The sequence below is a fragment of the Cucurbita pepo genome, chromosome 7 (genome assembly GCF_057944985.1).
Source record: "Cucurbita pepo subsp. pepo isolate OVF chromosome 7, ASM5794498v1, whole genome shotgun sequence".
NCBI lineage: Eukaryota > Viridiplantae > Streptophyta > Magnoliopsida > Cucurbitales > Cucurbitaceae > Cucurbita > Cucurbita pepo.
The window spans coordinates 983,924-1,009,117 of NC_141804.1; the positions used below are offsets into that span (position 1 = coordinate 983,924).

At 35.8% G+C, this 25,194-nt stretch overlaps 4 protein-coding genes across 6 annotated transcripts; 2 read left to right on the forward strand and 2 right to left on the reverse strand.

The window, feature by feature from the left end:
- Nucleotides 1-96: 96 nt before the first annotated feature.
- Nucleotides 97-5,875, reverse strand: LOC111798748 (mechanosensitive ion channel protein 2, chloroplastic). Its single transcript, XM_023682071.2, has 14 exons — nt 5,614-5,875; nt 4,789-5,015; nt 4,636-4,695; nt 4,230-4,390; nt 3,761-3,884; nt 3,577-3,674; nt 3,373-3,486; nt 3,196-3,256; nt 2,711-2,860; nt 2,423-2,533; nt 2,089-2,256; nt 1,882-1,995; nt 1,233-1,289; nt 97-1,121 (listed from the first exon to the last, which is right to left on the reverse strand). The coding sequence occupies exons 2-14, from the start codon at nt 4,864-4,866 to the stop codon at nt 324-326; spliced, it is 2,094 nt and encodes a 697-aa protein (XP_023537839.2). The 5' UTR covers nt 4,867-5,015; nt 5,614-5,875; the 3' UTR covers nt 97-323.
- A 1,205-nt stretch (nt 5,876-7,080) lies between these two features.
- On the forward strand, nt 7,081-12,605 carry LOC111798209 (kinesin-like protein KIN-4C). The gene is made up of 12 exons (XM_023681220.2): nt 7,081-7,391; nt 8,014-8,127; nt 8,204-8,320; nt 8,419-8,499; nt 8,724-8,795; nt 8,900-8,993; nt 9,081-9,112; nt 10,362-10,435; nt 11,005-11,067; nt 11,172-11,313; nt 11,620-11,931; nt 12,018-12,605. The coding sequence occupies exons 1-12, from the start codon at nt 7,257-7,259 to the stop codon at nt 12,024-12,026; spliced, it is 1,245 nt and encodes a 414-aa protein (XP_023536988.2). The 5' UTR covers nt 7,081-7,256; the 3' UTR covers nt 12,027-12,605.
- A 694-nt stretch (nt 12,606-13,299) lies between these two features.
- Nucleotides 13,300-17,309, reverse strand: LOC111799323 (argininosuccinate lyase, chloroplastic). The gene is made up of 6 exons (XM_023682840.2): nt 17,047-17,309; nt 16,499-16,879; nt 16,036-16,184; nt 14,765-15,056; nt 14,522-14,686; nt 13,300-13,656 (listed from the first exon to the last, which is right to left on the reverse strand). The coding sequence occupies exons 1-6, from the start codon at nt 17,278-17,280 to the stop codon at nt 13,408-13,410; spliced, it is 1,470 nt and encodes a 489-aa protein (XP_023538608.2). The 5' UTR covers nt 17,281-17,309; the 3' UTR covers nt 13,300-13,407.
- Nucleotides 17,310-21,758: 4,449 nt separating this feature from the next.
- On the forward strand, nt 21,759-25,121 carry LOC111798013 (uncharacterized). Of its 3 annotated transcripts, none has more exons than XM_023680952.2 (3): nt 21,759-21,909; nt 22,817-23,389; nt 24,392-25,121. In XM_023680952.2, exons 2-3 carry the CDS (start codon nt 22,927-22,929, stop codon nt 24,439-24,441), a joined length of 513 nt encoding a protein of 170 aa, XP_023536720.1. In that variant the 5' UTR covers nt 21,759-21,909; nt 22,817-22,926; the 3' UTR covers nt 24,442-25,121. The 3 variants fall into 3 exon arrangements, with proteins under 3 accessions (XP_023536720.1, XP_023536722.1, XP_023536721.1); XM_023680954.2 differs by having other exon boundaries at nt 21,763-21,895; XM_023680953.2 differs by lacking the exon at nt 21,759-21,909 and adding an exon at nt 22,488-22,714.
- The last annotated feature ends 73 nt before the right edge of the window (nt 25,122-25,194 follow it).

Sequence of the window (25,194 nt, forward strand, 5' to 3'; positions counted from 1 at the left end):
TACGAAATGGTTAAATTGATCGACAACAATAAGATTATGAATGTACGAAATGGTTAAATTGATCGACAACAATAAGATTATGAATGTACGAAATGGTTAAAATAATTGCTCCCCTTTTCCTTTTTTGAGAAAGTCAGCGTAGCGTAGACTTTCATAGGCCAATGTGCCTTTGGATCAAGATACAATTTTTGTTTTTTTTACACCAGCGAACCTGCAAAAATGCTTGCTTAAAAATTTAGCTCAGCATTTTCATATTCGCATCGCTTCAAAAATGAGGAGACCAAGTGGGAGAAGCCAATCCTGGTGTGCGTGGTGCCTACTCATCAATCACTTTTTGTACCACCTGGAACTGCAGGCATCTGCCCATCTTTCATATCCTTGCTCTTTGGACCAAACTCACTCCCATTCCTCTGTGTCGAAATTTCTTTTGTATCAGCTGGAGAGTGAAAGGGAGATGGATTCAGATCTTCCTCTATTGGAAGAGTTCTTTTGGAGCCTTCCAAGGCAACTCCCAGGACAATGTTCTCCTCCAATGGAGGTCTGCCCACAGGGGTCTTCTCGCCATCTTGCTTATTCTGCACACTCGAGGAAGAAATATCAGCTTTCTCGCTACTCGGACCGGCAGCTGAGGGCGACCATTTGGGAGGAGTCCCTCGTGGCGTATTATCCTTAGCGTTCAGTCCTGAGAGCTCTTTCTTTTCTCCTTTTACCTCATTGCTTGTTACTGGCTTCTCAATGCTGCCTTGTTCTGGAGTACTGGTTGGATTCTGGGTCTGTGTGTTGGATACCAATCCAGTTGAAGGCTTAGGTGATGTTCCGGATGTGTCGGGGGCTTTCGTTCCTGATGTTGAGACTGCCTCTTGTTTGGCATCTTTTTCTTCGCTTGACGAGCGAGTGGGACGTCCGGAGACTTTGGCTTTATCGTCACCATTGACTTTATAAGATGGCTCAATAAGAAGCAGAGGGCGGTTAGTAGCCCCTGTACGAGAATACATGGTCTCAGAAAATGGTACATTCTCCAAGTCAGCCTCACCATATATTTTCTGAACAGTGCGTATGGGAGTGGCAAGCCGGGCCCTATGGTGGCTGATAACCCTGAGAAGGTCCAAGAGAATTGCCTCCTGCACATCAATGGCAGCTGAAAGTTCAGATACTTGATATTGAAAGTGTCTGAAATATACTGCTAGCCAAAATTAGCTATGTAGTTTAAAAACACCAAAAAACAGTCGTACCTTTACGCACAAGTACTCTTCAAAACGAGAAGTTTTCACAAAGCAAGAAACCATAATCTGCAGGAACAAAATGAAATTGGTCAGCCCAAACCCACCACCGTTAGTAGATATTGTCCTCTTTGGGTTTTTCTTTCTGAGCTTCTCCTAACGATTTTAAAACACGTTTACTAGGAAGAGGTTTCCACACCCTTATAAGGAAATACTTCCTTTCCCTCTCCAACCAATGTGGGATATCACAATCTACCCTCCTTGGGGGTCCAACGTCCTCGCTGACACACCACCCGGTGTCTGGCTCTGATACTATTTATAACCACCCAAGCCTAAGCCCACTAGTAGCAGATATTGTCCTTTTTGGCTTTCCCTTCCAAGCTTCTCTTCAAGGTTTTAAAACGCGTCTACTAGGAAGAGGTTTCCACACCCTTATAAAGAATACTTCATTTCCCTCTCCAACCAATGTGGGACCTTACATCGTCGGACTCACTTACTCACTTGTGGGTAATGATGACCAATGAAAGTGAACTCATTTCACTTCACATTACGAAGAATTTGTTACTATTCCAAACGAAAATAATAATAAAAAATAAAAAATTCCCTCAATTCTAAGGAGGTTATTTAAATATGAAACAGAGGATAAAGAGCCAAGACATACCATAAGAGCCTGGTTTTCAGGATTGATGTTGTCCAAAAAGATTCTACGGTGTAACCTTTGCTGTTCAACTTGAGGATTCTTGGACAAAACTTTCCGCATATCAGCTACAATATACTGGACATTGAAACCAAGCTCTTGTTGGACAACATACAATGAAAAGAACCTAAGGTAGACAGGTGCCAAAGATAAACTAATATTGACTCTCACATTAATCTTATTGACATCTAAGTGGCTGATGGCAATATGAGTTTTGATACGCCAATGAGTCTTCTGAGTAAGATTTCTCACAATACTAACGGTGAATTTGTGATTTGGAATATGAACTGCTTCACGATCATCGCCTCGGATAATAGTCGGCGACCACCAACCAACGTGCTTGCATTTGGAAAATGCATGTCAGAAAAGAAAATCAACCAAAACTAGAAGAGAACTTTTTAAAACCAAATTGATATGTTTTCCCTTCTGTTCTTATCAAAAACATATTCCATAAGGTATCAAAAACATATTCCATAAGGTAATGATGATGTTAAAAAGCACAAACCTCAACCGTTCCAGAAACTTCATATCCATCAATCTTTGTCTGAATCCATTCATTTACCACAAATGGTCGTGTTGCATGAATCATTACACTTGAGAGAAAGTTAGTAAATATCTGCATACATCAAAACAATGGAGTAAGTTTTTCTGGTAAGAGACCGTCTCGTAAATGGGAAAAAGACAGAAACTTCGGTGAATAGCAATGGCACGCTTGACTATGAACCCAAAAATATTATAAGATTCATAAATGTAGTGTTAAAAAATGACAGTGTGTAGAAGAGAGAAGGTTTACCTCACGACCAGCAAGGGTAAGTAATACGGTACCAAGACCCCCAGCTGTGAGCCACTTTTGGGTAGAAAAACCTAGCAACTCCATGAACAATGAAAGAGCAGCAATCCAGACTGCAGTGTAAACAGCTTTCCCAGCAAAATCAAAGCCCATCTATCAAAAATGACGGCAGAAAATAAGAAAAGGGACTAGTTTTAAAAGGCTAACTCAATATATCCAAGTAATGTAGACGTGTACAGGTTAACTTCGTATTCGTTTTGATTTTAGTTAGTTTAGTTGGCAGGGTTAACCTATGGCTTCGCTCTCCACGGTAAGTTATCCATTCAAGGATATCCTAAACAGGGTATCCATTCATAATTTCTATCCTCATTCTAACTGGCAATGATTAATAGCAAGCAGACGTCAACTAATTTAAATTTAGAACTGGTTAAACATGTATAAATGACAAAAGATAAAATGAAAAAATGAAATTAGAAAGAAAATCATACATTTCTAGCATCACTTGAGTCGTTTGATTCCGTAGCGAATTTTTGTACTTGTTGAATCAAGCTGCATGGAAGTTAAAGCCTGTTAGAATCATAATGCAGTAACATTTGCATTGGCGCTCAACATCACTCAATCAAAAATATCAAAAGCAAATCTGAAGTCCCAGAACTTTGCACCACCTTGATATACAATAGGCAAATGCCAGAACAGTAGACAAAGCTTGAACAAAATTTAGAAGTCGCTGTTTGATGGCCTGACTGGCTACTGACGGTAAAACTACTGGATCCAATGCCCTGAAACAACGCTTCTACATTTAGTACCTATAGCATCATCAGAACAAGATCAGCGAGCCCGTGTAATACAGACTGCAGACGAAAGCTGACCTGCAGATCAATGTAGCTCCAGTCCATAGCAGTAAAGGCTGAACGTAGGAAGTCGTAACATAGTATGCATTACTTTTCTTCCAACTGCCATCTGGCTCCTGCAACAAAATTTTCATGTATAATCAGGCTAATAGATGTTTGCTTACCAGCTCATTAAAATAAAATGATATGTTAAGATCAATACATGAAGAAATAGAACCCTCCCCAAACGCATAAGAGGTCCAACACCCCAAGCAGCAAAAGCAATGACAAAAGCTGCTGGAATTAATTTAAGTAACAGAGGACTGCCGCGTAAAGCATCATAAGATCTGTCAGAAAGTCCCAGAAAACAGAATCAGTATTCGATAAGCACAAAAAAACATGATGGACAAAAGGAAACAACGCAACATTGAAGAATTTGGTGCATCACAGGTTCAATAACCAAGCTAATAGTCACTATTGTATCCAAAGTGAGGTTAAAGAATATTTAATACACAAATTTACAGACAGCATGATTTGCGCCATTAACAATAAATGCATGCAGAATGCAGCAAAATTACTTGCTATCAAGGTTAGCATAAGACAGACTACAATTTTATGAAGATGAGTAATACCAATATGAGAGAACTTCCAACACCAGATTATTAGCAAAAGACAGTTTAAATAAAAAATACCTTGTCAGCACCAAGGCTGCAGTTTTTAGAACAGCAGTCCCAGCTCCTCCACCACTTGGTTCAAGAACAGATCGACACACCAAAACATTTGCTCTGGAAGACATGGGATACACTGGCCGAATTGCACTGCGTAAGAGCTGAAGACGTCCAGGATCATACCTCTGAGAATTAAACAAAAAAAAAAAAAAAAAAGTTACTCATAGCTTTAAACATCCATACGATATTGAATTCTTCATACTTTCACCAACCAAAGAAATGCAGAGTAATTTAAGAGTCTCCACATAGAGCAACAGTTTATCTTTTTATTTCTGAGAAAACAAACTGTTCTACTTGTAATTCTTAACTAGACAGAAGGATACAACAACTAAAAAGAGTTTTTCAGAACTCAAATGCATTTCGGCCATACCAGATCGTGTGACGTAGGAATGATAGTAACAAGATGTAGACGGGTCTTTCCCTTGCCACTCTGCAGAGAAAGTTGAAGCCAAGAAATTAAAATTCCAGTTGCCAGCCAATGAAAGTATTGAGCACATCAAACAAAAGTTCATAAATGACATACAATATGTAACTTATTGCATCCATGAACGCTTTGAATCCCCAGTTTATGTGAAAATTGGGTAGAACCAGCATGAACCATTGTTGCGTTGAGCTGAAAACAGCAATGTCCAAAGACAGTATCGGAATACAAATTAAGTTAGTTCAAACACAACCCCGAAAAAGGGATCCGATTACGTAGTGAAATTTCTTGCTTCGAAGCTCAGCAATTTACAATATAATGTATAGTACCTATCACAATCAATAGGCAATGTTAATACACAACCAGAAGATGAAGAAAACAATCTACTAACAGATGAAATCGACAATCTACTTTCGACAATTACGGTTGCAACAAGGATGATGGTAGATAAAATCTACTTATTTGAACAAATCCATGACAAAGAAGCTCAAATTAACGACATAACTGAAAGCAACTAATTCAAACTCACAATAAGAAATATTGTAATTCCACTAGTGGATTTATCAAACAGTAAACAGCTCACTGTCGGGAATAATAATAATAATAATCAACTACCTGGATCACATCCTGACATCATTCATCCATTAAATTAAAGTTTAAACAAATAAAGAAAGATCGAAACCCTAATATTTTGCAACTTTCCTAATCCTTCGCTACAAAATCCCCATTTCTACAAACAAAAACACGATAATCTTGAACTCAGAGTATCTGCAGCTCACATAGCCTCAATCAAACCCACAAATTACGCTATCAATACTTCATCAAACATAAACAGACATAAATTTCAACTTCCCTAAGAAACAAACAGAAAAAATCTTAGGGAGAAATTCGCGTTCAACTGAAACGATTATATCCACAGACTATTACCACGATGAGAAAATCAACAGAAAATTATTGAAAATCGTCGTCTCGGATTTGCTCTAAATAGAAACCTAGCACCGCCAGCGTAGACGAGAGGAGGGACAAATGGAAGAAACTTCCGCTAAATCGCACCATCGGCGGGGGGGAGGGGAGTCGGGTGCCAGCGTGGACCAATCAAAATGCAGCGCCGTCGGATTTGGCCATTCTGGCAATTACGTCAGACGATATTATTAAATTTTTTCCGTGCAAAATTATGTGGCGCATGGAGCTTGGTTGCTCTTATGGCTCTGGTTCCCGTTTTGCTAAGCACTCCTTCCACTTTCTTTATTCTTAATTTTTACCCTAAACTTATCAATATTACAATATTTACCTTATTGTATCTTTAGTCAATTATAACAAAATTATATAAATTTTTCAAACATTATCTTCAATTTTGTTGACATTTATAAAGTTATTACATTATTATTTATTTGTTTTTATTTTATTATAAAGTTTTTATATTCAAACTCAATTTTTCCAAATTAATTTTTAATTTACGTCGGAATAAACGGCCAAAGATTCTTAGGAGTCAGTCCACGTCCCCAAATTTAGAGAATAATCATGAATTTATAAATAAAAAAAATCGTCTACTCTGATAGGATGTGGAAGTCAAAAGCAAAGGTAGGAGAACTTATGCTCAAACTGGACAATATCATACCATTGTGAATAATAGTGATTTTTAACCTAAACATACGTTTTTAGTTAAACTATTTTTTTTTAAATAATAATGAACGAGTAAATTGAATCTTCAAAAAATATATATATATATATTTTAATACGAATGAGACAATTGAAAAGTTATTTAAAATGATTTATATAATATAAAATAATTTTTTTTTCTAACGATAAAGATTGTGTCAATTTTGATTCCAGAGGAAATTGGAACGGATATTCGATAACGGAGTCAATTTCGATTGCTTGTGGATATTTGGTTGAGTGTCCCTTCCGAGCGTCCAACCAATGAAGCTTCTGCAGTAATGTAATTTAGGACCACGTTATTGTTACGCCTTAAAATAGGGCAACGTGTCAACGTTGTCATTTCATTTTCTTCCCGTTGGAATTTTGTGGACGCTATAATTCCATGCCTATCTTCTTCTTTGGCCTTTTTCAATCACGTTTCGACGAAAAAATAAGCTCCAATTACTTATCTCAACCCGACATTTTCATAATTTTATAAAATTAAATGATTTATTATATATAATATTTCATTTATATTTAATGAGATTTTAAAACTCTGAATTTTATTTATTTATTTATTTTGTTTTAAATTTTTTATCCGGTCAATTTTAGTTGTCATAATTTAATAAATAAAACAAGAATTCATCACTAAAATTGCTGGCGCGTGAGTGGGGACACGCAAACTCTGACGTGGCAAAAATTGAATTTTGAGCCAATTTCCCTCCATCGTTAAATTCAACTACTCCATCTCCAGAGTGATGAAAGGATCAGTGGAATGAAATCAAAATCCTCTCGATTCATCTTCAACCTCTCGACGGTGGACTCCGTAGCTAGTTCGGAGAGCGTCGATTAGCGCTTTCAGTTTCCATTTCTCGGTAATTTTTCAATCTCAGAGCGATATTTTGCCTTAAACAAGCTGCCGGCGGCAGAAAATGAGGAAGGCAAGCCGTCAAACGAAGCAAAAGGGAGAAGCCGATGCCTCGTCGTCCTCGGTCACATCGGCTACGGACAGTATAGACTACGAAAAGAGAATTCAAGAGCTCGAGCGTGAAAATAAAGCGTTTCAGGTTTTTAATTCTTCTTGTGCTGTAATCCACTCCGTTTGATCGCTCAGAAATTTGAGAGCAAACAATTGGATCGTGTTTCATTGTTTGATGTACAGAAACTCGGCAAGCTAGAGTAATGCGTATTGAAATGAAAATATCGACTAAGTTTCTCCTCTTACTGATTTTTAGCGAATGATTTTATACAAAAAATCAGCGGTTCACTACTTTTAATAGCTGAGGAAACTTTACAATGACATTACCATTGATCTCTCTGGAAGCTGTTAAAAGTGAGATGATAGTCCAACGTCGTTCCTGTTCAGGATCTGAAATTCGATATTGCTTTTGTAATTCTAGTGCCACAAATTTCGATTTATCTATTTTGTTTGAATAATTTTGATTACTTGATCTACAGAATCTAGTGCTTCACTCAATGGGATAAATTGTTGAAAGCTTTGAGCAGAACATCATTCTACACCTGCACAAGAAAAAAAAAAATGATAGGAGAAGAGTATATGTTAGCATATTTTGACATCAATTTTTCGTTCTGAGAGAGAATGTGGTTGTTGTTCATTTCTAGAATTTATTTTTGCAACTGAATACACGGTCATTGCTTTCTCACTTTTCTGCATCTGATAATTGGCAGAAAGAAATTAAAGATCTAAAAGACAGATTAGAAATTGCTTCATCAAGCGCTGCGAATAGTGCTAAAAAACTCAGAGAAGGTTATATTCAGAAGTTGGATGTTCTTGAAGATCAGGTGCAACGTGTTTTTTATTTTTTGGTCACATGTTGATTATCATGCAATTAACCAGTCCCATATTAAACTCTCGCAGGTCACAGAATTGAAGAAGAAACTAGATGTTCAGTCTCAGCTTTCAACCAGAAGGCCAAAAGGTGATGGAGCAACTAAACAGACAGATTTTGAGATCATGAGTTTGAAGGCTCAGAAGGTAAAATATTGCTGCACAGTATATTATTCATGCTAATGTGAAACTCTTCCATTGTTCTCTTCGTCTACGTCCATTGCCAACAGAAAATTTTCATTTAGGTTCAACTACAATGCAAGATGAAGCTAGAGTCTGTGCAGTTCAGATTATGTAAAGGTTCATTGGAGAAGGAAGTTCTTCAGGTATGTTAAATACATATTATATCACCATCACTGTTCATCTTGTAATCCTGACTGCTGCTCTAATAATTTAGTATTGATATTATATGTGGTTTGAAAATTCACGTTTTGATATTTGGATTATGGATTTTATCTCTGCTATTGACATCCATATATCATTTTTCCCATAGACTGACTATTTGCAGCTTAATTTATTTTTTGAACAATGTTTTTCAATGTGCTATCAGCTCAAGAGAGAGAATAGAAGAAATGAGCATGAAATGAATAAGCTCCGAACTTCAAACCAAAGACTAAAGATGGTGAGTCATATTCTTTTGGAGCCGATCTATTGTGTTTCTTAACTTTTATTTTAATTTTTATAGAACGGTTTCATGTTAAATGTTTTGTAATTTTCTTTCTTGAGGTTCTGCAACGGAAGACCGAGGAAGCTTCTGAAATTACAAAAAAGATAAGAAACCTTTTGGAATCTCGAAGAACTTCTGCACAAAGAAGAACAGGTTAAGAACCAACGTTCTCATCATCAAGTTTGTTTTCTACTTAACCGTATTCACTTGTTTTTCTTCCTTTTGGAGTATCATATGCAGGTGCCAGACAGGAAAATGTTACTTCTAGTCAGGTAATTCGTGGAATTTGAGCTTGATGTTTGCATGTCTATATATGCCTCAATCAGCTAGCGATTGTGGGTGGATTAACTTGTCATATCACTGCGGTTGTTCATCGTATAATCAATGCTTGTTGGTGCATAGCAGCAAACGAATTTATTTTTTGGTTGTAACTGTGAAGTTCTTCTCTAACATAATCTTAGTTACAGTTTTTTTTAATCTTCAAATTAATTAATTAATTAATTTTTTTTTTTTTTTTTGCATACCATTGCAGGCTTTGTTTTATTCTTCAAATCTTCGTGTTGGTATTGTATTTATAATTGGCATTAAGAAAATTTTCTGTTGGTGATCGCATTTCAGAATTATCATGAATTACTTAACAGTTCCTGGTTTTGTTTGAAGTTGCGTCTGTTGTGGTATTCTTAGAACTTAAAAGAGGCTTCCCTTTTTAATCTGCCGTAACGTGAGACTAAAATTAAGTAAAACGACGCATGTTAAACATTTAGGTTAGTGGATGCAACATTGACAACTTTTTATGGAAATGGGCAGTACACATTAAGCTTCCTGCTGCAACATCTCAGCATTTCCATGAGTATGAAACTTTAAGACTAAAATAAATCATCTAAAAGTTCCATGTCCATTTTGTTAGTGAAAATGATAATAGATTAAAGGTAAATATTTTAGTTTAGCAAACATTCAATATGTTTCGGTTCTTTAAAAGAACATTTGTAATTTGATGGATTGGCTTACCATTTCCTTTCCAGTAGTTGATGCCACATTTCTATTGAAGAACTTATTGTTTGTAATGTGCACCTTTTCAAACTTTTGTTGCATACCTCTAGGAACTTTGGTCTGAGGAGAAAATCAATTGTTACTCGTGCACTCCCTGCATGTGAATGTGTATTTTGCTTTATGATATATGTATATCAGAATTCATTTGGATTTAAAGCGTATAACAAGTGCTTTATGCTGGCTGTGACTCATGAGTTATGACTTATGACCAAAAGTTCTAAGAGTCCTGAATTTCGTGCATATTTGATCCTTGAAGATGTTCTCAACAAGATTTTTCTAATGACTGAAGCCTTTTCTTTTTTGTGCTTTTTGACAGTATACTCTTCCATAAAAAATAAAAAGAAAAAAGAAAAATGCTTTAAGCACAAATGAATTATATATTATTCATGTGGATGTAAAGAAAGAGATTGGATAAATAAATCACGACTGCATCTTTGGTGATTTTTGTTTAACTGCAAAATTTTCGTGCAGTCTGTTGAGAATGAATTCGAAGTCACAGCGAGCTTACATGAGCTGTGTTCCCAGTATGAGCATCAAATAGAAGAGTGAGTATTTGATGCTTTCTTTCCTTTAAAAATGTCACCACCCTTACTGTTCAATCCAAAATTCTACTTCTATTAGAATTGGTTCTTGTGCTTGGTTCAATCCATCGTTAATTTCACTTGTGAGCATTGAATGGTTGGGCTAGGCATGTTTCTTTTAAATTCATCTGTATGTGAATTAAAAATTTCTTTTGGACTGTAAGATGTCTGTGACTTGATATTGAGTCCAGTGATTCTTTATATGAATAAAAACTATAGTGAAAATTAAATTGGCTTCCGTTTATTCTTGCTTGGTCGACTAGATGGTGAAGCAGAAAGGCGGTCCTTGATTGCAGATGAAAAATTGATTACATCGACATGTCTAATTCTTGTTGCAGTTTGAAATAATTCTTTACTTAATTTTTTGTTCTCAATGAATTTTGGCCGAGTTAACGTTCTCATTTTATGAGAGTAACTTACACAACTCATGGAATTAAAATGTTGCAAGAATCAATGTTTTGAAATCAATGACTGCAATATTTTTTATTCCAATATTTTAATTATCTGCCTACAACTTCATTTTCTGTGGTTAGGAAGGATAAGGAAATTGCAAAACTTCAGGAAGAAGCAGATGCCCTAAAGCAAGAAAAAACATGGTAAATCTTTTGAAATGTTGTGAGGTTGAGGTAGTTCTAGTAGGACTACTACTGTTTTTCACTTCTCCAGAACTTCATTAACCTTATGATTCCTGCCTTTTCAGGTACCAATCACTGGAGACTGATAACGTATTGGGAAACAATCAAGATGTGGCTGAACTAAAGGAACAGATGGTCATATTAAGTGGCTTGGTTAACCAAATGCGAATCCAGAAGTTCAATCATACTCAAAAGGATGAATCAAAGGTTAGTGCATTTGGCTTGTAGGCTGCCATTTTCTTGAGCTTGATAGCTCCCCTACCCATTTCATGTGAACACTGATAGTAACCACGAATCTCTGCAATAGTATGATATTGTCCACTTTGAGTATAAGTTCCCATGAATTTGCTTTAGGCTTCCCCAAAAGGCCTCATACCAATGGAGATATATTCCTTACTTATAAACCATGATCATCCTCTAAATTAGTCAACGTGGACTCACACAACTGAGACTTAAGCATAAAACATGATATGAATTGTACGAAGCTGAACTGATCATATAGTTTTATATTAGGATGATTCCGGTCCATCCTCTGCCAGCAATGGGAGTAATAATCTATTCGAGCAGTTCGCTATAGCTGGAGAAGAACATCGACACGGGTTTAACGTGGCAACGAAGAGAACTGTAAAAGCAGAATGCTGCTCTTGCAGCAAGAAATCACTGTGCAAGACAACGAAGTGCAAATGCCGATCAACCGGAAGCAGCTGTGGGTCATCATGTGGATGTGCGCATGGAAAGTGCAGCAACAGAGATGACAAACCAAGTGAGATGGTCGATGAATTTGGGCCACAAATGAATCCTTTATCTGACATAAAAAATTTATTGGTAAGTTATGGCTTTTATAACTAAATTATTTGCACACATCCTAATTTTTCTTCTGTCTTTATTAACAACAAATTTGAACTCTGCAGACCAATTAGACGTAATGTTACCTGTCAATGAACATAGGCAGGGCGAATGGCTACATTTGAGTTTCCTGCTGCTGAGCTGATCCGCCCATCCACCTTAAAACACTGCACATATGGCCTAATTTGGAGTTTTACTGCTAATACTAAAAAATGAGGACCTACTGATTTTCCTCGCCCTCTACTTGAGCCAGAACTGTCTCAGATTGATGAAATGATATCATTTGATGCACAAATTGCTGCTATTAGCGTTGATTTTTTACCCTTTAACTTCGGTCAATTCTTTTAATTGGACATGAAATGTTGTATTCAGCTCTCTCAACTTGTTATTTAAATTTTAATCTGACATGTTACAGGGGAGGAGGCAGGAACTTGGTCAAGGATAGAGCATCCTTTGCTTGAATAAGATTCTGCTTCGGACCCTTACATTCTGGTCAGAGCTGTATTCTTTTCGTGCTGTTATTGTTTTCATTTATTATATGATCTTCATCCAATAGGATATTGGCTGTTACTTAATAGGTGACAATTTGAAATGTTTTAGTATCTTGTTAAACCTTCGATTTTATATCATATTTGTTATTTTGTGTTCAATAAGCCTTTTCTACTTCTTATGGTCTAAAAAGTCATTGATTTGATTTGTCCTGTCCGGCATTTTAAAAATTATAGATATGTTAGACATAAAAGTAAAATATTTGTATCAGATTAGATACAAATTTGAAAGTTTAATGATCGGTTAAATATTTAATTTCAATCTAATTAGTAAGAAAACCCGGGTGGAACTATCCTCACAAGAAACTATTGTAAAGTGAAAATAAGTACGAGGTCTCACATTGATTGAAGAGGGAAACGAAATATTCTTTATAAATGTGTGAAAACTTCTCCTTAACAGACGTATTTTAAAACTTTGAGAATCACGACTCTAAAGGTATGATATTGTCCACTTTGAATATAAGGCTTTGCTTTGGGCTTCCCCAAAAGGCTTCATACCATGAAGTTAGTATTCTTCACTTATAAATCCATGATCTTCCATTAAATTAATCAACGTGACTCACTCCCACTAAACTAACCAATGTGTGATTCACTCCCAATAATAAGGAAGCTAGCTTGGACTATTACAAATGATATTAGAGTCAGACATCGATGTGACAGTGAGAACACTGACCTCCATAGGAGATGGATTGTGACAGTGAGAACACTGACCTCCATAGGAGATGGATTGTGAGATCTCACATCGGTTATGGAGGAGAACAAAATCTCTCATTGACAAATGCGTTTTAAAACTTAATGCTTAAAGAAAACAATATCTATTAATGTTGGACTTAGAAAGACACTAAATAAAGAATAAATTCAGAAATGTAAAGTAGAAAGACGTTGGGTTTATCAAACCTAATCTCTACTAACCAGTGCCAAGTTTCTGGATCCAATATTGGAGTTGACCGGCAACACATTCCGATCCCGTGGAGCCATTAGACGAAAATTTGCTAACTGCATTTTCTACTCCAAGAAACTCGTAAACCTCGTCGCCAAAGATCGGACTCAACATTCGCAGATCATTGAGACTCAGGTCCTTCAGCTGGCAGTTCTTTCCAAGACACATTGTTACACACTTGCCTACAATATCATGAGATGTTCTGAAAGGGACTCCCTGTATAAGAAGATGGATGAAATCAGAGAGTTAGAATCACTTCTAAAATTTGAAAAGGACCCATCTTCTAAAATAATTGAAATTTGTTCTTTTTTTTCTTGTTGAGTAACGAATTAAGCCTCTACCAATATTTGCTTTTGCCAATCCCCTAAAAGAAAATTGTTCTAAACAGCAGTTTTCGAAACAAATGTAAGTAACTGTTTTGGAATCAATGAAAGCTCACTGTTGCAACATCCGGGTCCTTGAAAGAATCTTTTAATCAAAACACGCCATGTGTTGAATCTATGTTCGATGAGTAATTTTTTGTAGATGAAAATACTTAAAGGTTTATTTTATCTTGAAATGTCTCAGTAAAGTTAAAAAGTTTTCATTATGGGGATATATAAACTATGTATGTTATATTTGTTAGAGAGACTTGGAAAATGTAGTAAAAGTAGCATTTAACGACTAGGTTTCTTTGCAAATCATTCATGCTTGACATGATCAATTTTGTAGAATGATTCAAATCTCAAACAAGTATTTTTGCCTTGAAATATTGGATCAATAAGCTAATTTGAATTTTACTTTCCCTTTGAGCTATTCTTTATGATAGGGCTAAGTGTTCTTATATTTTCTTTGTTCTATTTAGTTTAGATTGCATATTTAGAATCATTCCTTGATCTTGCTTGTAAATTGATTCGAATCCCAAACAAGTATTCGATATTCGATCAACAAGGTAATCCGAATCTTACTTTCCTTGTAATGATTACTTACCAGACAAGTATTCGCATTTCCCGAATAGTGTTAAAGCCATTTCTAATAGTGTTAACATTTACTAAGTGCTCTTCTAACAAAGATGAGTAAAAGACAATATATATATACTAACCTTATGCACGAGATAGTCTGCAAGTGTGGTCGCGTCAAGATGACCAAGAGGCAACGCCTTCTTTATTCTGTCTTGATTGAAACTAATGTTCCGAGCAAACTCAGCTGAAACCTCAAGCATCCCTAAAACTGTCCTAACACTATCAAACACAGGCTCCTTGTCTTCCTGTCTCACCACGGACAACTTAATAACACAAAAAGAACGTGAAAGAAAAGGAAATTTGAATTGTCAAGAAATTCAAACCTGCAGATCGCGGTTGTATGCAAGAGGAAGACCCTTGCACAATGTTCGAAGGGTTACTAAATCGCCTACGACTCTAGCCGACTTTCCACGAACGAGTTCCATTGGATCCGGGTTTTTCTTTTGGGGCATTATGCTACTTCCAGTTGAAACAGAGTCATTAGGTGTGATAAATCCAAACTCCTCTGAGGCCCACAGTACCCATTCTTCTCCCAGACGAGAAAGATGGATGGCTGTAATTGAATTGGCAGAAAGAAACTCCATTGCAAAATCTCGATCTGAAACAGCATCGATACTATCTCGAACGATGAAATTTACATGTCAGATAGAAAAATATGAAGAACTGTAAAAGTCTTGTAACGACCCAAGTCCACCGTTCTTTGGATTTTCCGTTTTGGGCTTCCCCTCAAGGCTTTAAAACGCGTCTCTAGGGGAAGGTTTCCACACCCTTATCACCTTATCAAGGGTGTTTTGTTCTCCTCCCCAACCAACGTGGGACATCACAATTCACCCCCCTTCGGGGCCTAGCATCCTCGCTGGCACTCTTTCCTTTCTCCTATCGATGAGGGACCGACCAAATCCACCCCCTTTGGGGCCCAACGTCCTTACTGGCACACCGCCTCGTGTTTACCCCCTTCGGGGAACAGCGAGAAGGCTGGCACGTCGTTCGGTGTTTGGCTCTGATACCATTTGTAACGACACAGGTCCACCGCTAGCAAATAAAGCCCAAAATGGACAATATCTGCCGCTAGCTGGGACCTGGGTCGTTACAAGTCTAACCTCACATCTAATCTTTGGGAATGGTAATGGGAAGCCCAAAGCAAAAGCCATGAGAGCTTATGCGACAATATCATACCATTGTAGAGAGTTGTGATTGCTAACATGGTATTAGAGTCATGTCCTAAACTTACCCATGTCAAGTCCTCAAGTGTCGAACAAAGAAGTGAGTGTTGAAGTAGTCAAAAGTGACTGAAGTGTTGAACGTGTACTTTGTTCGAGGACTCCAGAGAAAGGAATCGAGCCTCAATCAAATAGAGGCTGTTTGAAGGCTCCATAGGCCTTAGGGGAGACTTTATAGTGTACGGAGGACTGTTGAAGGGAATCCCACGTCGGATAATTTAGGGAATGGTGCCATTGGTATGAGGTTTTTTGGGTAACATCATACCATTGTGAGATCCGTAATCTCTCACAGATTCCTCCGGCAAACATGGATATTCCAGCCATCAACATCACCGCCATGAACAACTTTACAAGTAAGATGCTAGACAACTGACCTGTTTCTCAAAGGAGATGAGAATCCTAAAGCGTTCGAAGTCATGAATCGATCAATTGGGAGGCCAGTACCAGCCAATGCACAAGCTCCTAAGGGGCAGAAATTCAGTCTAGATCTGCAGTCCAGCAATCGACCAGAATCCCGATCGAGCTACAAAACGTGAAATGACATTTGTAGATCCAGAATCAGATTGTAGATCCAGAATCAGATTACTGTAGAGTTTATGAAAAGTGAAATACAAGCATAATCTCCAATCCTAATTCCGGCTTTGTTCCTTATGATTACGAAAATGATAAGCCATGAAGCAAATTGGAAATCAATAGTTCTATAAAGTTCTATAAGTAACCATCACATCGCGAGGGAAGATCGAAACCATGCATCTAACGATACCAGCAGCAAAGCAACCATTGATTTTAGGATTTCAGCCATAACTTAAGACGCTGAGCTAAAGTACTGTTGAATACCTGCTCAACGAATGCCAAGAGAAGATGCTGAAGTAGGACGGGTTGTGCTCTCTGCAAATGTGTATAACCTGGAACAATAGTTCCTGCATTCTTAATTGCCAAATCCACCATCGCAATCTGAAGATCTTTGATCCTCTCGACAATGGAATCGATGGCATCGCGGCACCACAAGCGAAAATCAGTCGCGACTTGGTCGTTGCGGCTCCGAGCAGTATGAAGTTTCTTGGCAGGTTCGCCAATCAAATCAGTAAGCGCAGCTTCAATGTTCATGTGAACATCTTCCCTATCAGCTCTCCAGACGAACTCGCCATTTTGAATACGCCTCTCGATCGCATCAAGACCTGTTAGAATACTGTCTTTGTCACTGACGCTTATCAATCCCTGCAACCAAACCACAAACCATTATCATGAACGCGCAGCGCATTATCGTTATTCAGTCCTGTTATGGTAGAACAAACGCCACAAATAAACACTAAACATTCCGTCGCAGAAACAAAACAGAATCGAGCTTCACAAAAATTACTAACTGAAAATAAGAAGTAACAGACCTGCTTGGCGAGCATCGATGCATGAGCACGACTCCCGCGGATATCATGCTTGTAAAGGTCCTTATCAAAAGAAATCGACTCTGTAAAGCGTTCGACGGCATCTGTGACGCTCTCCTGGAAGCGGCCGCCCCATAGCTTAATTTCCTTGGCCTCAAGCTTCATAGAATACGAGGATCCGGCCAACGATGTTGCTCCGTTAGCCTCAGTGATCAACGGAACATCGAGGTTTGCCATGGCTATGCGAAATGAGCACAGAAACAACTAGGAGGGACAGGCTTTTATAAGCCGGTGGCGGCTCACCGCACTGGGCGGCTGATGTTAGGAATCACAACTCTCAACAATAGTATGATATTGTTCTGTTTGAAGAGCATAAGCTCTCATGTGGCTGTGCTCTGGGCTTCCCCAACATGCCTCATTTATAAACCCATGGTGTTCCACTAAATTGATTAATGTGGGACTTACTCCCAATAATCCTTAACAGCTGACACTTGGCCAGGTGCTCAATAGTCCTACCTGATCGTTTCTAATCCTCACTTTTGAACGAAAATAAATAAAAGTACAATCAAATATAAATTTTATAAACCACACATTATTAAATTTATTTAAGCTTCGTATTAAGAATGAGAAATAGAATTGGAATGAAATATAATTAATATTTTAATATTCATAAACTTTAAATAACTAATAACTATAAGAAAAATATAAACTAATTAAATATTGAGAATAAAATAAGATATACTATAAATCATAAAGAAAAGAATATTAAGAGATACTATCAAAGATATATTCAATAAATAATATATTATTCAAATATTATATCTCAACATTTTCGTCTAATTAAATATAATATATTGCTCAATAAAGTATCCTCCATCTAGAAAGTACATTCTCAAAACCGGATATATATATATATATGATTCAGCTCATAGATATAATTCTTACTATATATAACTATCTATCATATATATAGTTTACCCGATGTAACTTTTTACTATAGCTATTTTACCATTTACGTGATGTCATGTAATTATAAACCATTGACTTAGCTATAAATAACAGTCTCCATAACCTAACCACTTGAGCTCATGATAAAAAAATATTTTAAAAAGAAAACTCATATTTATAGTCTACTCCACTTGACTTAGTTATTTAGGGAATGATCATGAGTTTACAATCAATACTCAAATCATCAGAATTTATGCTCAAACTGGACAATATCATACGACGGTGGAAAGTCTGTTAAATTTTATTTTATTTTTATTAAATATATTCAAACATCCAATTTAAAGACAATCTGACACATATTTTAAATTATTTTATGTTATCTTTATTTAAAATATTATATTTACTAATATAGTTGAAATTCTTTTTAAAAAATGTATGTCTAGTGTACCATTACTTTCCACTTTTTTATACCTTTAATTAAAAGTTTTTTTTTTTTTTTTTTTTTTTTTTTTTTTGTCTCTTTCCGAAAAGGTTTTTCTGAAAATTAAGTTATTTATTATTAGGTAAATTATAAACTTTGGAGTAGAAAAAATGTCAGAATATTAACTAAAAAGACAACGATTCCCCGAGTCATTTTTAAATTTTGTATTTATTTATTGAATAAGCGTGATTCTAATATGATATAAGATTTTAATCGATTCATCCGAAGATAAGGTACTAAAAGCTCCAGAGTTAACCATCTTTCATTTTGAGACATTGAAACAGTGCATCCGACTATAAACGAAGTCCATCATGCTACTGAACTTAGCCTTTGTGATTCATCACCTGCAACATCCCGTATGAAAGTTTTGAAATTTTTATAAAAAGTAATAATCTTATAATTATTTAAAACTTTTATATTTTCTAAATCTTTTCCGAATGGACTTGAAGTGCTTACTCGAAAACAGAAAACATGGACAACTTTTTTTAAAAAGCATAAATAATAAAATAGATATTATTATTATTATTTATTTATAATAAATATTTTTAAAAAATAGATACAAAATTCAAAGTGCAATTACTTTAGCCTACTTTTAAAAGCCAATTCAATATTCTTTTATAAAGGAATAAATGGCGGTCAGCTCCCTCAACCCAATATACTAAAAGCTAAAGCTAATCTATTGGTTGAAAATAATAGTAATAAAATATTTATTTATTAAAAAAATATATATTTTAAATTACGTAATTACAAAATACTGTCGCGACATAAATTTTGTAAATAAAGTTTTTATATATGTATTTAATAATAATTTTAAAAATTAAATTCTAATTAAAAAGACCGTTCAAAACGTATTAATATATTTATAGCGGATGAAACAAAAATTAAAGTAATAATAATTATAATTTTACGATATACGTATTTTATTTTAATAAAAAATAAAATGAGTTTATAATCTAAAATACTATATTTCTTCATTTTATTTTTATTTTTATATAATTTTGCTTTTCAAAATTCATTATTTACAATTATTTGGATCATTTGTCAAACTTATATTAACTCATTTCAAATAATTGAATAAAATATATATTTAATCTTTAATTTTTTATTTGTGTAAAATAAATTTTAAAAGTAGTAATTTAAATTTAAATTTTATAATTAATGGATCATTTAATATTTGAAATTTATTGAATATATTAAGTAACTATATTATTTTATTTATTAAATACAAAATTAAAATTTTTAGTTTATGTTGGAAATTTAAATGATAATATGAGTTTAATTTAAATAAAAGTATATTCTTGTGGTATTAACGTGTCGCCGTTTGATTGGTCAATAGTAATGGGCCCTCGTTTAACGATTAAGAAACTAATAATAGGGAGAGTGGGCCCACCATTTTGGGCCTTTAAAGCCCACCACAGAAAAAATCTCAATTTTGGATAGCCTAAAAAATATCAATAATTATTAATTATTTCCCCTTGAATTTTTCATCTCTTTTTAAAAAATATATTCATAAAAGCTTTCAAAATTATTTTTTAACAAAATCAATATATATATTGAATTTCATACTTTGAGAATTAATTCAAATATCACTCTACGTCATTTTATATTACTCGTGTCGATTTTATATATAACATTTTAACATATAGTTTTTAAAAGAAATAATATTGAAATAATCGTATTTTTTTTTTTTTTAAATACACAAACTATAATTATTTTTTTAAATAATTTGATCCAAATACAATAATAAAAATAATCTTTAAAAAAATGCTTGTCGGTCTGTCATTTGCGGGAGTGATTTGGGCCCTGATGGGCCCAATTGGCCAATTAAATACAAATCTGCCGGGTGAGTTGGGAATAGGATAACCTTTATCTATGATTTTGACACGTCAGATAATAATTATTTATTAAAAACCATAAAAATGGAAAGTTTTGTTTGTGACAGAGATGGAAAAAACAAAGGCCATTTTAAAAAATATATATTAAAATTTAAAATTAAATTATTAAAATTCACGCTATAGTTAACTTAGAAGAGTGAGCTAATATAATATTAATAGCAGACTTCACTCGAGGCTTTAAAATGTCACACCCTTATATAGTTTTGGGCGTAGTTTATTCTCATCCCCAACCAATGTGGGACATCACAATCCACCACCCTTCGGGACCCAGCGTCCTCGCTGGCACTCATTCCTTCCTCCCATCGATATCGAACCACCCCCCTTTGGGGCCCAACGTCTTTACTAGCACACCGCATCGTGTCTATCCCCCTTGGACTTCCCCTCAAAGCTTTCAAACACGTCTACTAGGGGAAGATTTTCACACCCTTATAAATGGTAGTTTGTTCTCAAACCCAACCAATGTGGGACATCACAATCCACCCCCCTTCGAGACCCAGCGTGATTGTTGGCACTCTTTCCTTCCTCCCATCGATATCGGACCGCTCCCAAATCCACTCCCCTTTAGAGCCCATTGTCCTTATTGGCACACCGCCTCGTGTCTACCCCCATTCGGGGAAGGGCGAGAAGGCTAGCACATTGTCCTCTTTGGGCTTTCCCTTCCGGGCTTCCCCTCAAGGCTTTAAAACGCGTTTACAAGGTGAAGGTTTCCACACCATTATAAACGGTGGTTTGTTCTGCTCGCCAACCAATGTGGGACATCACACATAATTACAAATCGAATTAAATTGATATTTTTTTCCGTTATTCTAAAGTACACGAAAATGAATAGGTTGTGTAATCTAAGTTGCTCGAGCAGCGTGGCACGCAAGTTTTCTGGTCAATATTCTTCAACGCCAATTTTCATAAATATAAACTTAAATTATATAAAAATACAATAAATTATATATTTTATGTACCAATTATTAAATCAACGGTGATTTTTTATTCATCATTAAGGAGTGACGTCATCAAAACATATTCTAAAATTTATAATATTTTGAATAATTTAATAAAATAAATAAATAATAATTTCTGGCCTATTATTTAAAGAATCCAAGCACCTCAAATCCGACCTGGCAATAGTTTCTCATATTCGTTTTCCTCTACTCCCATATCTACAGTATCCAAAATGTAGTCTCGCGTCGGTGACGTAGATTCTTCCTAGAAATTTGATTCTTTAAATCCTAGCCGTCCACGTGTTGCCGTGTATTGACTTTCAAGCTCGTTTTTTGCAGAGGATAAAGTCCTCCTCTTTCAGCCTTTCTCACCACGTAAACGTAATTTATATTTAATATATGAAATTTGATTGGTGTCAAATGATTATTGGAGAAGCATCGACGGATCCGACTGTATCGAAAAAGCGTTTCATCTTTAACTTCTTCAATTTTGACGATCAGTTGGCTGAAATTTTCGGTGTTCAATTTGAATTCGTCGGCCTCTGAATCGTCCATTTGCAGAAGACCGTAGCCATTGGAGGTTTTGCTTTGAGGTTTGTTCGTTAAGGTATTATAGCTCTTTCTATGTTTCTTTAGCTTTAAATTTTTGCCTTATCGCTATAGATTGTGTGTTTGGATCATTCTGCGCAACAATCCTGGATTCCTTTTTGTTACTTTCGGTTGCAATGTTTGAAAAGTAAGTTTTCGGAAAGTCAATTACTAGCGGGAGGAGGTTGCTTCAGGAAGAGATTGATTTAAGTTTCTGTCTGTGTTTGGAATTTATGAGTTCTAAGGATTTAGAGGTATTTGTTTGTTTGTTTAAATTTTCGGTGCTGGAATGAGTCTGAACCTAACAAGAGAACGCGATTGCTTTTTTTTTATCTTCATCATTTTTTAAAATAGGAACAATATTGTAATATAGGTTCTCTTGATCTTGCCAACCTCTTGAGTAGAAGCAATCTCTCAAATTAAAAATGGGAAGAAAGATCGTTGTCGGCCTTAATTGTGAACTTTGTGGGAGATAAATTTAGTAAAGCCGTGTTTCCTTTTTTGGTTACAGCTCGATCTTGTCAAGGTAGTTTATAGGTAATGGTTATTGTTTTGATTTGTCTATTTCCAATTCTGCTAAAGCTTCTACCTGGATTGCCACGCGAATTGGACTTAGAAAATTGTGTCGTTGCCTGTTTTGTCATGTTTTTCTGCTAAAATTCTTGAAGAATTTTGTATTTTAAGGCGTGAAGTAAGGTGGAACAGAGTCCATTATATCTTCCTTCTTTCGTATTTTTTTCCTTCCTGAGCTTGCTGGATCCTTCGGATACATTCAAGACTCTATTCTTTAATCTATGCTACATTATGTGCTATGGAATTTACTTGTTAGTTTCTTCTTTTTGTTAACTTGTACAATCTATGATTGCAGCAATTTTTCTTTTTGTCGTTCCGAGATGTAGTTGATCATTTTCTTCTATCCTTGACAGGAAAAAAAACTGCTCCATTTCACAACCCTGGCCTTGGAATCTACCTGTAATTAGCGTGTTTTTCATTGGAGAGACTTCTTATTCATTAGTAAAGAAAATTGAATTCACACATGTCTGTGGCATTTCCCCAACTCTCCTGGTGGTCGTGGAGCGGGAAGCATAAAGAACCTCGAACCTCTAATGGATCCGCTTTTAATGCTTCACTAGATACAGTCATTCGGGAACCGGATACTCTAAAATTTCCTTTAGCAAATGGTGCCAACATATCATCCTCGTCTAGAAGGGTGAGGCGGAAATGGCATAGTCGAGAAGAAAGGAAAATTGATAGGGAATACGACATTGTTCTTGTTCCATCTGATGGAGGATGTGTTTCAGGGTCAGAATCTGATGATTCGGATTGGTCAATTGGATGGTCAGAACCCCATGGACCTGGATTCCAGAGCGATGATGAAACAGACAACAGTTTTGCAGTACTGGTTCCATGTTATGGACGCGTTTACAATGATTTTGTGGATGAAACAAAGAACAGTATCCTAAGTGCTGCTGGGAACATCAACGATAGCTTTTCTGCAGGTAAGAGTTGCTTCTTCCATGCTTGCATTTGGATTGGGGTTGGGTGTTAGTTATTTCTTTTGCCTTCCAAAATATTCTTATAGTTCTCTTTCGTGTATAGTGAACCCAAGAACTTCATACATATCCCCTGATAGCTTAATTTCATAATCTAGAATCAACTTATACCCCAAATGTCGGACATCAGTTCACGTAGCCATATTCGAAAGAATGAAAAAACTTTTATGTAATTTAGCTGTTGTCTCATACCCACAGACTCATCTATTTTTAGGAAGATGATGCTATTTCCTTTTCTGAACTTAATTTCTAGGAAAAAATTCTTCTTGACACATTCTCAATAGGTTGAAATGCGACACCCTCAGTTTAGTAAATCTTGACGGTTGGGCATTAGAAAATATCAGCAAATCAAAGAACAACTGAGTGATCTATCCTTTTTTCCAAGTAAAGGATGGCATCAGATCCTTGTTTGCACTTCTTGTAGCAGAGCTAGCATAACACTATGTACATTTATGTAGTGAGCAAAGATCTCTCGAATGCTAGTTACGATTTCTGGTGTTAAGTAAAGAATCTCCGGAGGACATGTAGGAGCCATTAGGTGAAAAGTGATTCTAACCCTTCAAACCAATCCAGTAGTTTAATTTATTCTCTATATGTGCAAGTGAGGTAGCAAATAGACATATATCCTGATATAATGACAAATATAGAATGATAGAATCAAACTCAACCCTTTCAGTTTGGAAATTTCTCATACACCTTGTTTGTACAGAGACTCTCAATATATAACTTCAGAGAACTATATTCTATTTGTTTTGAGCCTTTACAGCAATATTCACAGTTTGCTTGTTCTGATTGATTTCATCTGCCTTTCATATTACATGATTGTTCTTCTGGCCAATGTGAATAATACTAAATAGTAGTAGTTAGTTACATGTGAAATTTCTTTTTTGGTTGCTTTATGTCTGTTCTAAGCTGATTTTGTCTGCACTGCACTTTTTGATGGAGCAGAGAGCAAGAAATATATGGAACAATGGCTGTCCTCTCTTCAGAGCTGCTGATGCACAGGGTTTATAATTGCTGTACGCATCGAATGCTAATGCCCTGTTCCAAGAAGAAAGAGCATTCTGTGATCTTTAGCTATTCAAAAATTACAAAAATATGGAAAAAAGAAAAAGAAAAAAGATTGTAAAAGTGTATCTATTCTGGCTTCGTTTGATATACAACTAAGAAGCAAATTGGATGAAAAGATTGGATCCATTGATTTCCAATCAGTGGGTGCAGGTTGTGCAGGTCGAATCTTTTCCATTCCTTTGAGCATGCTCTTAAGAAGAGTGATGTGGGATGAAGCTTGTTAAAATGGGATGTAAATACTTGGAGACTCCTTTGTAAATATGGAAGGGAGAAAGGAGGAAAGGGTTGAGCCAAGCAGCCGAGGCTTGGAGAAAAAGAGCATTAAAAAAGAGGTGGAAGTGGAGGTATGGTGTAATTCTTTGAAGTGAATTAACTTTAATTGATCTGAACGTTGCTGTAAATAGTGACTCATTTGTATGTTTGCATTGTGTGATCTGAGTGGGTTTGGTTCATTTAAACGTTGCTGAATATGGTGACCTCATTTGTAAAATTTGTTGCACATAGTAACACAGTTGTGCAGCCTGTGTAAATCTCTCCCTATTCAATGTAATATTCTTTATATATATATACATACACCTTCGTTGTGAAGTGTGAATATTTGATCTCTTATCTTAGTCTGACTCTTATCTTAGTTGATGGTTTATGTTAACTACTATCGAATTGTCGAATTATGACAATTG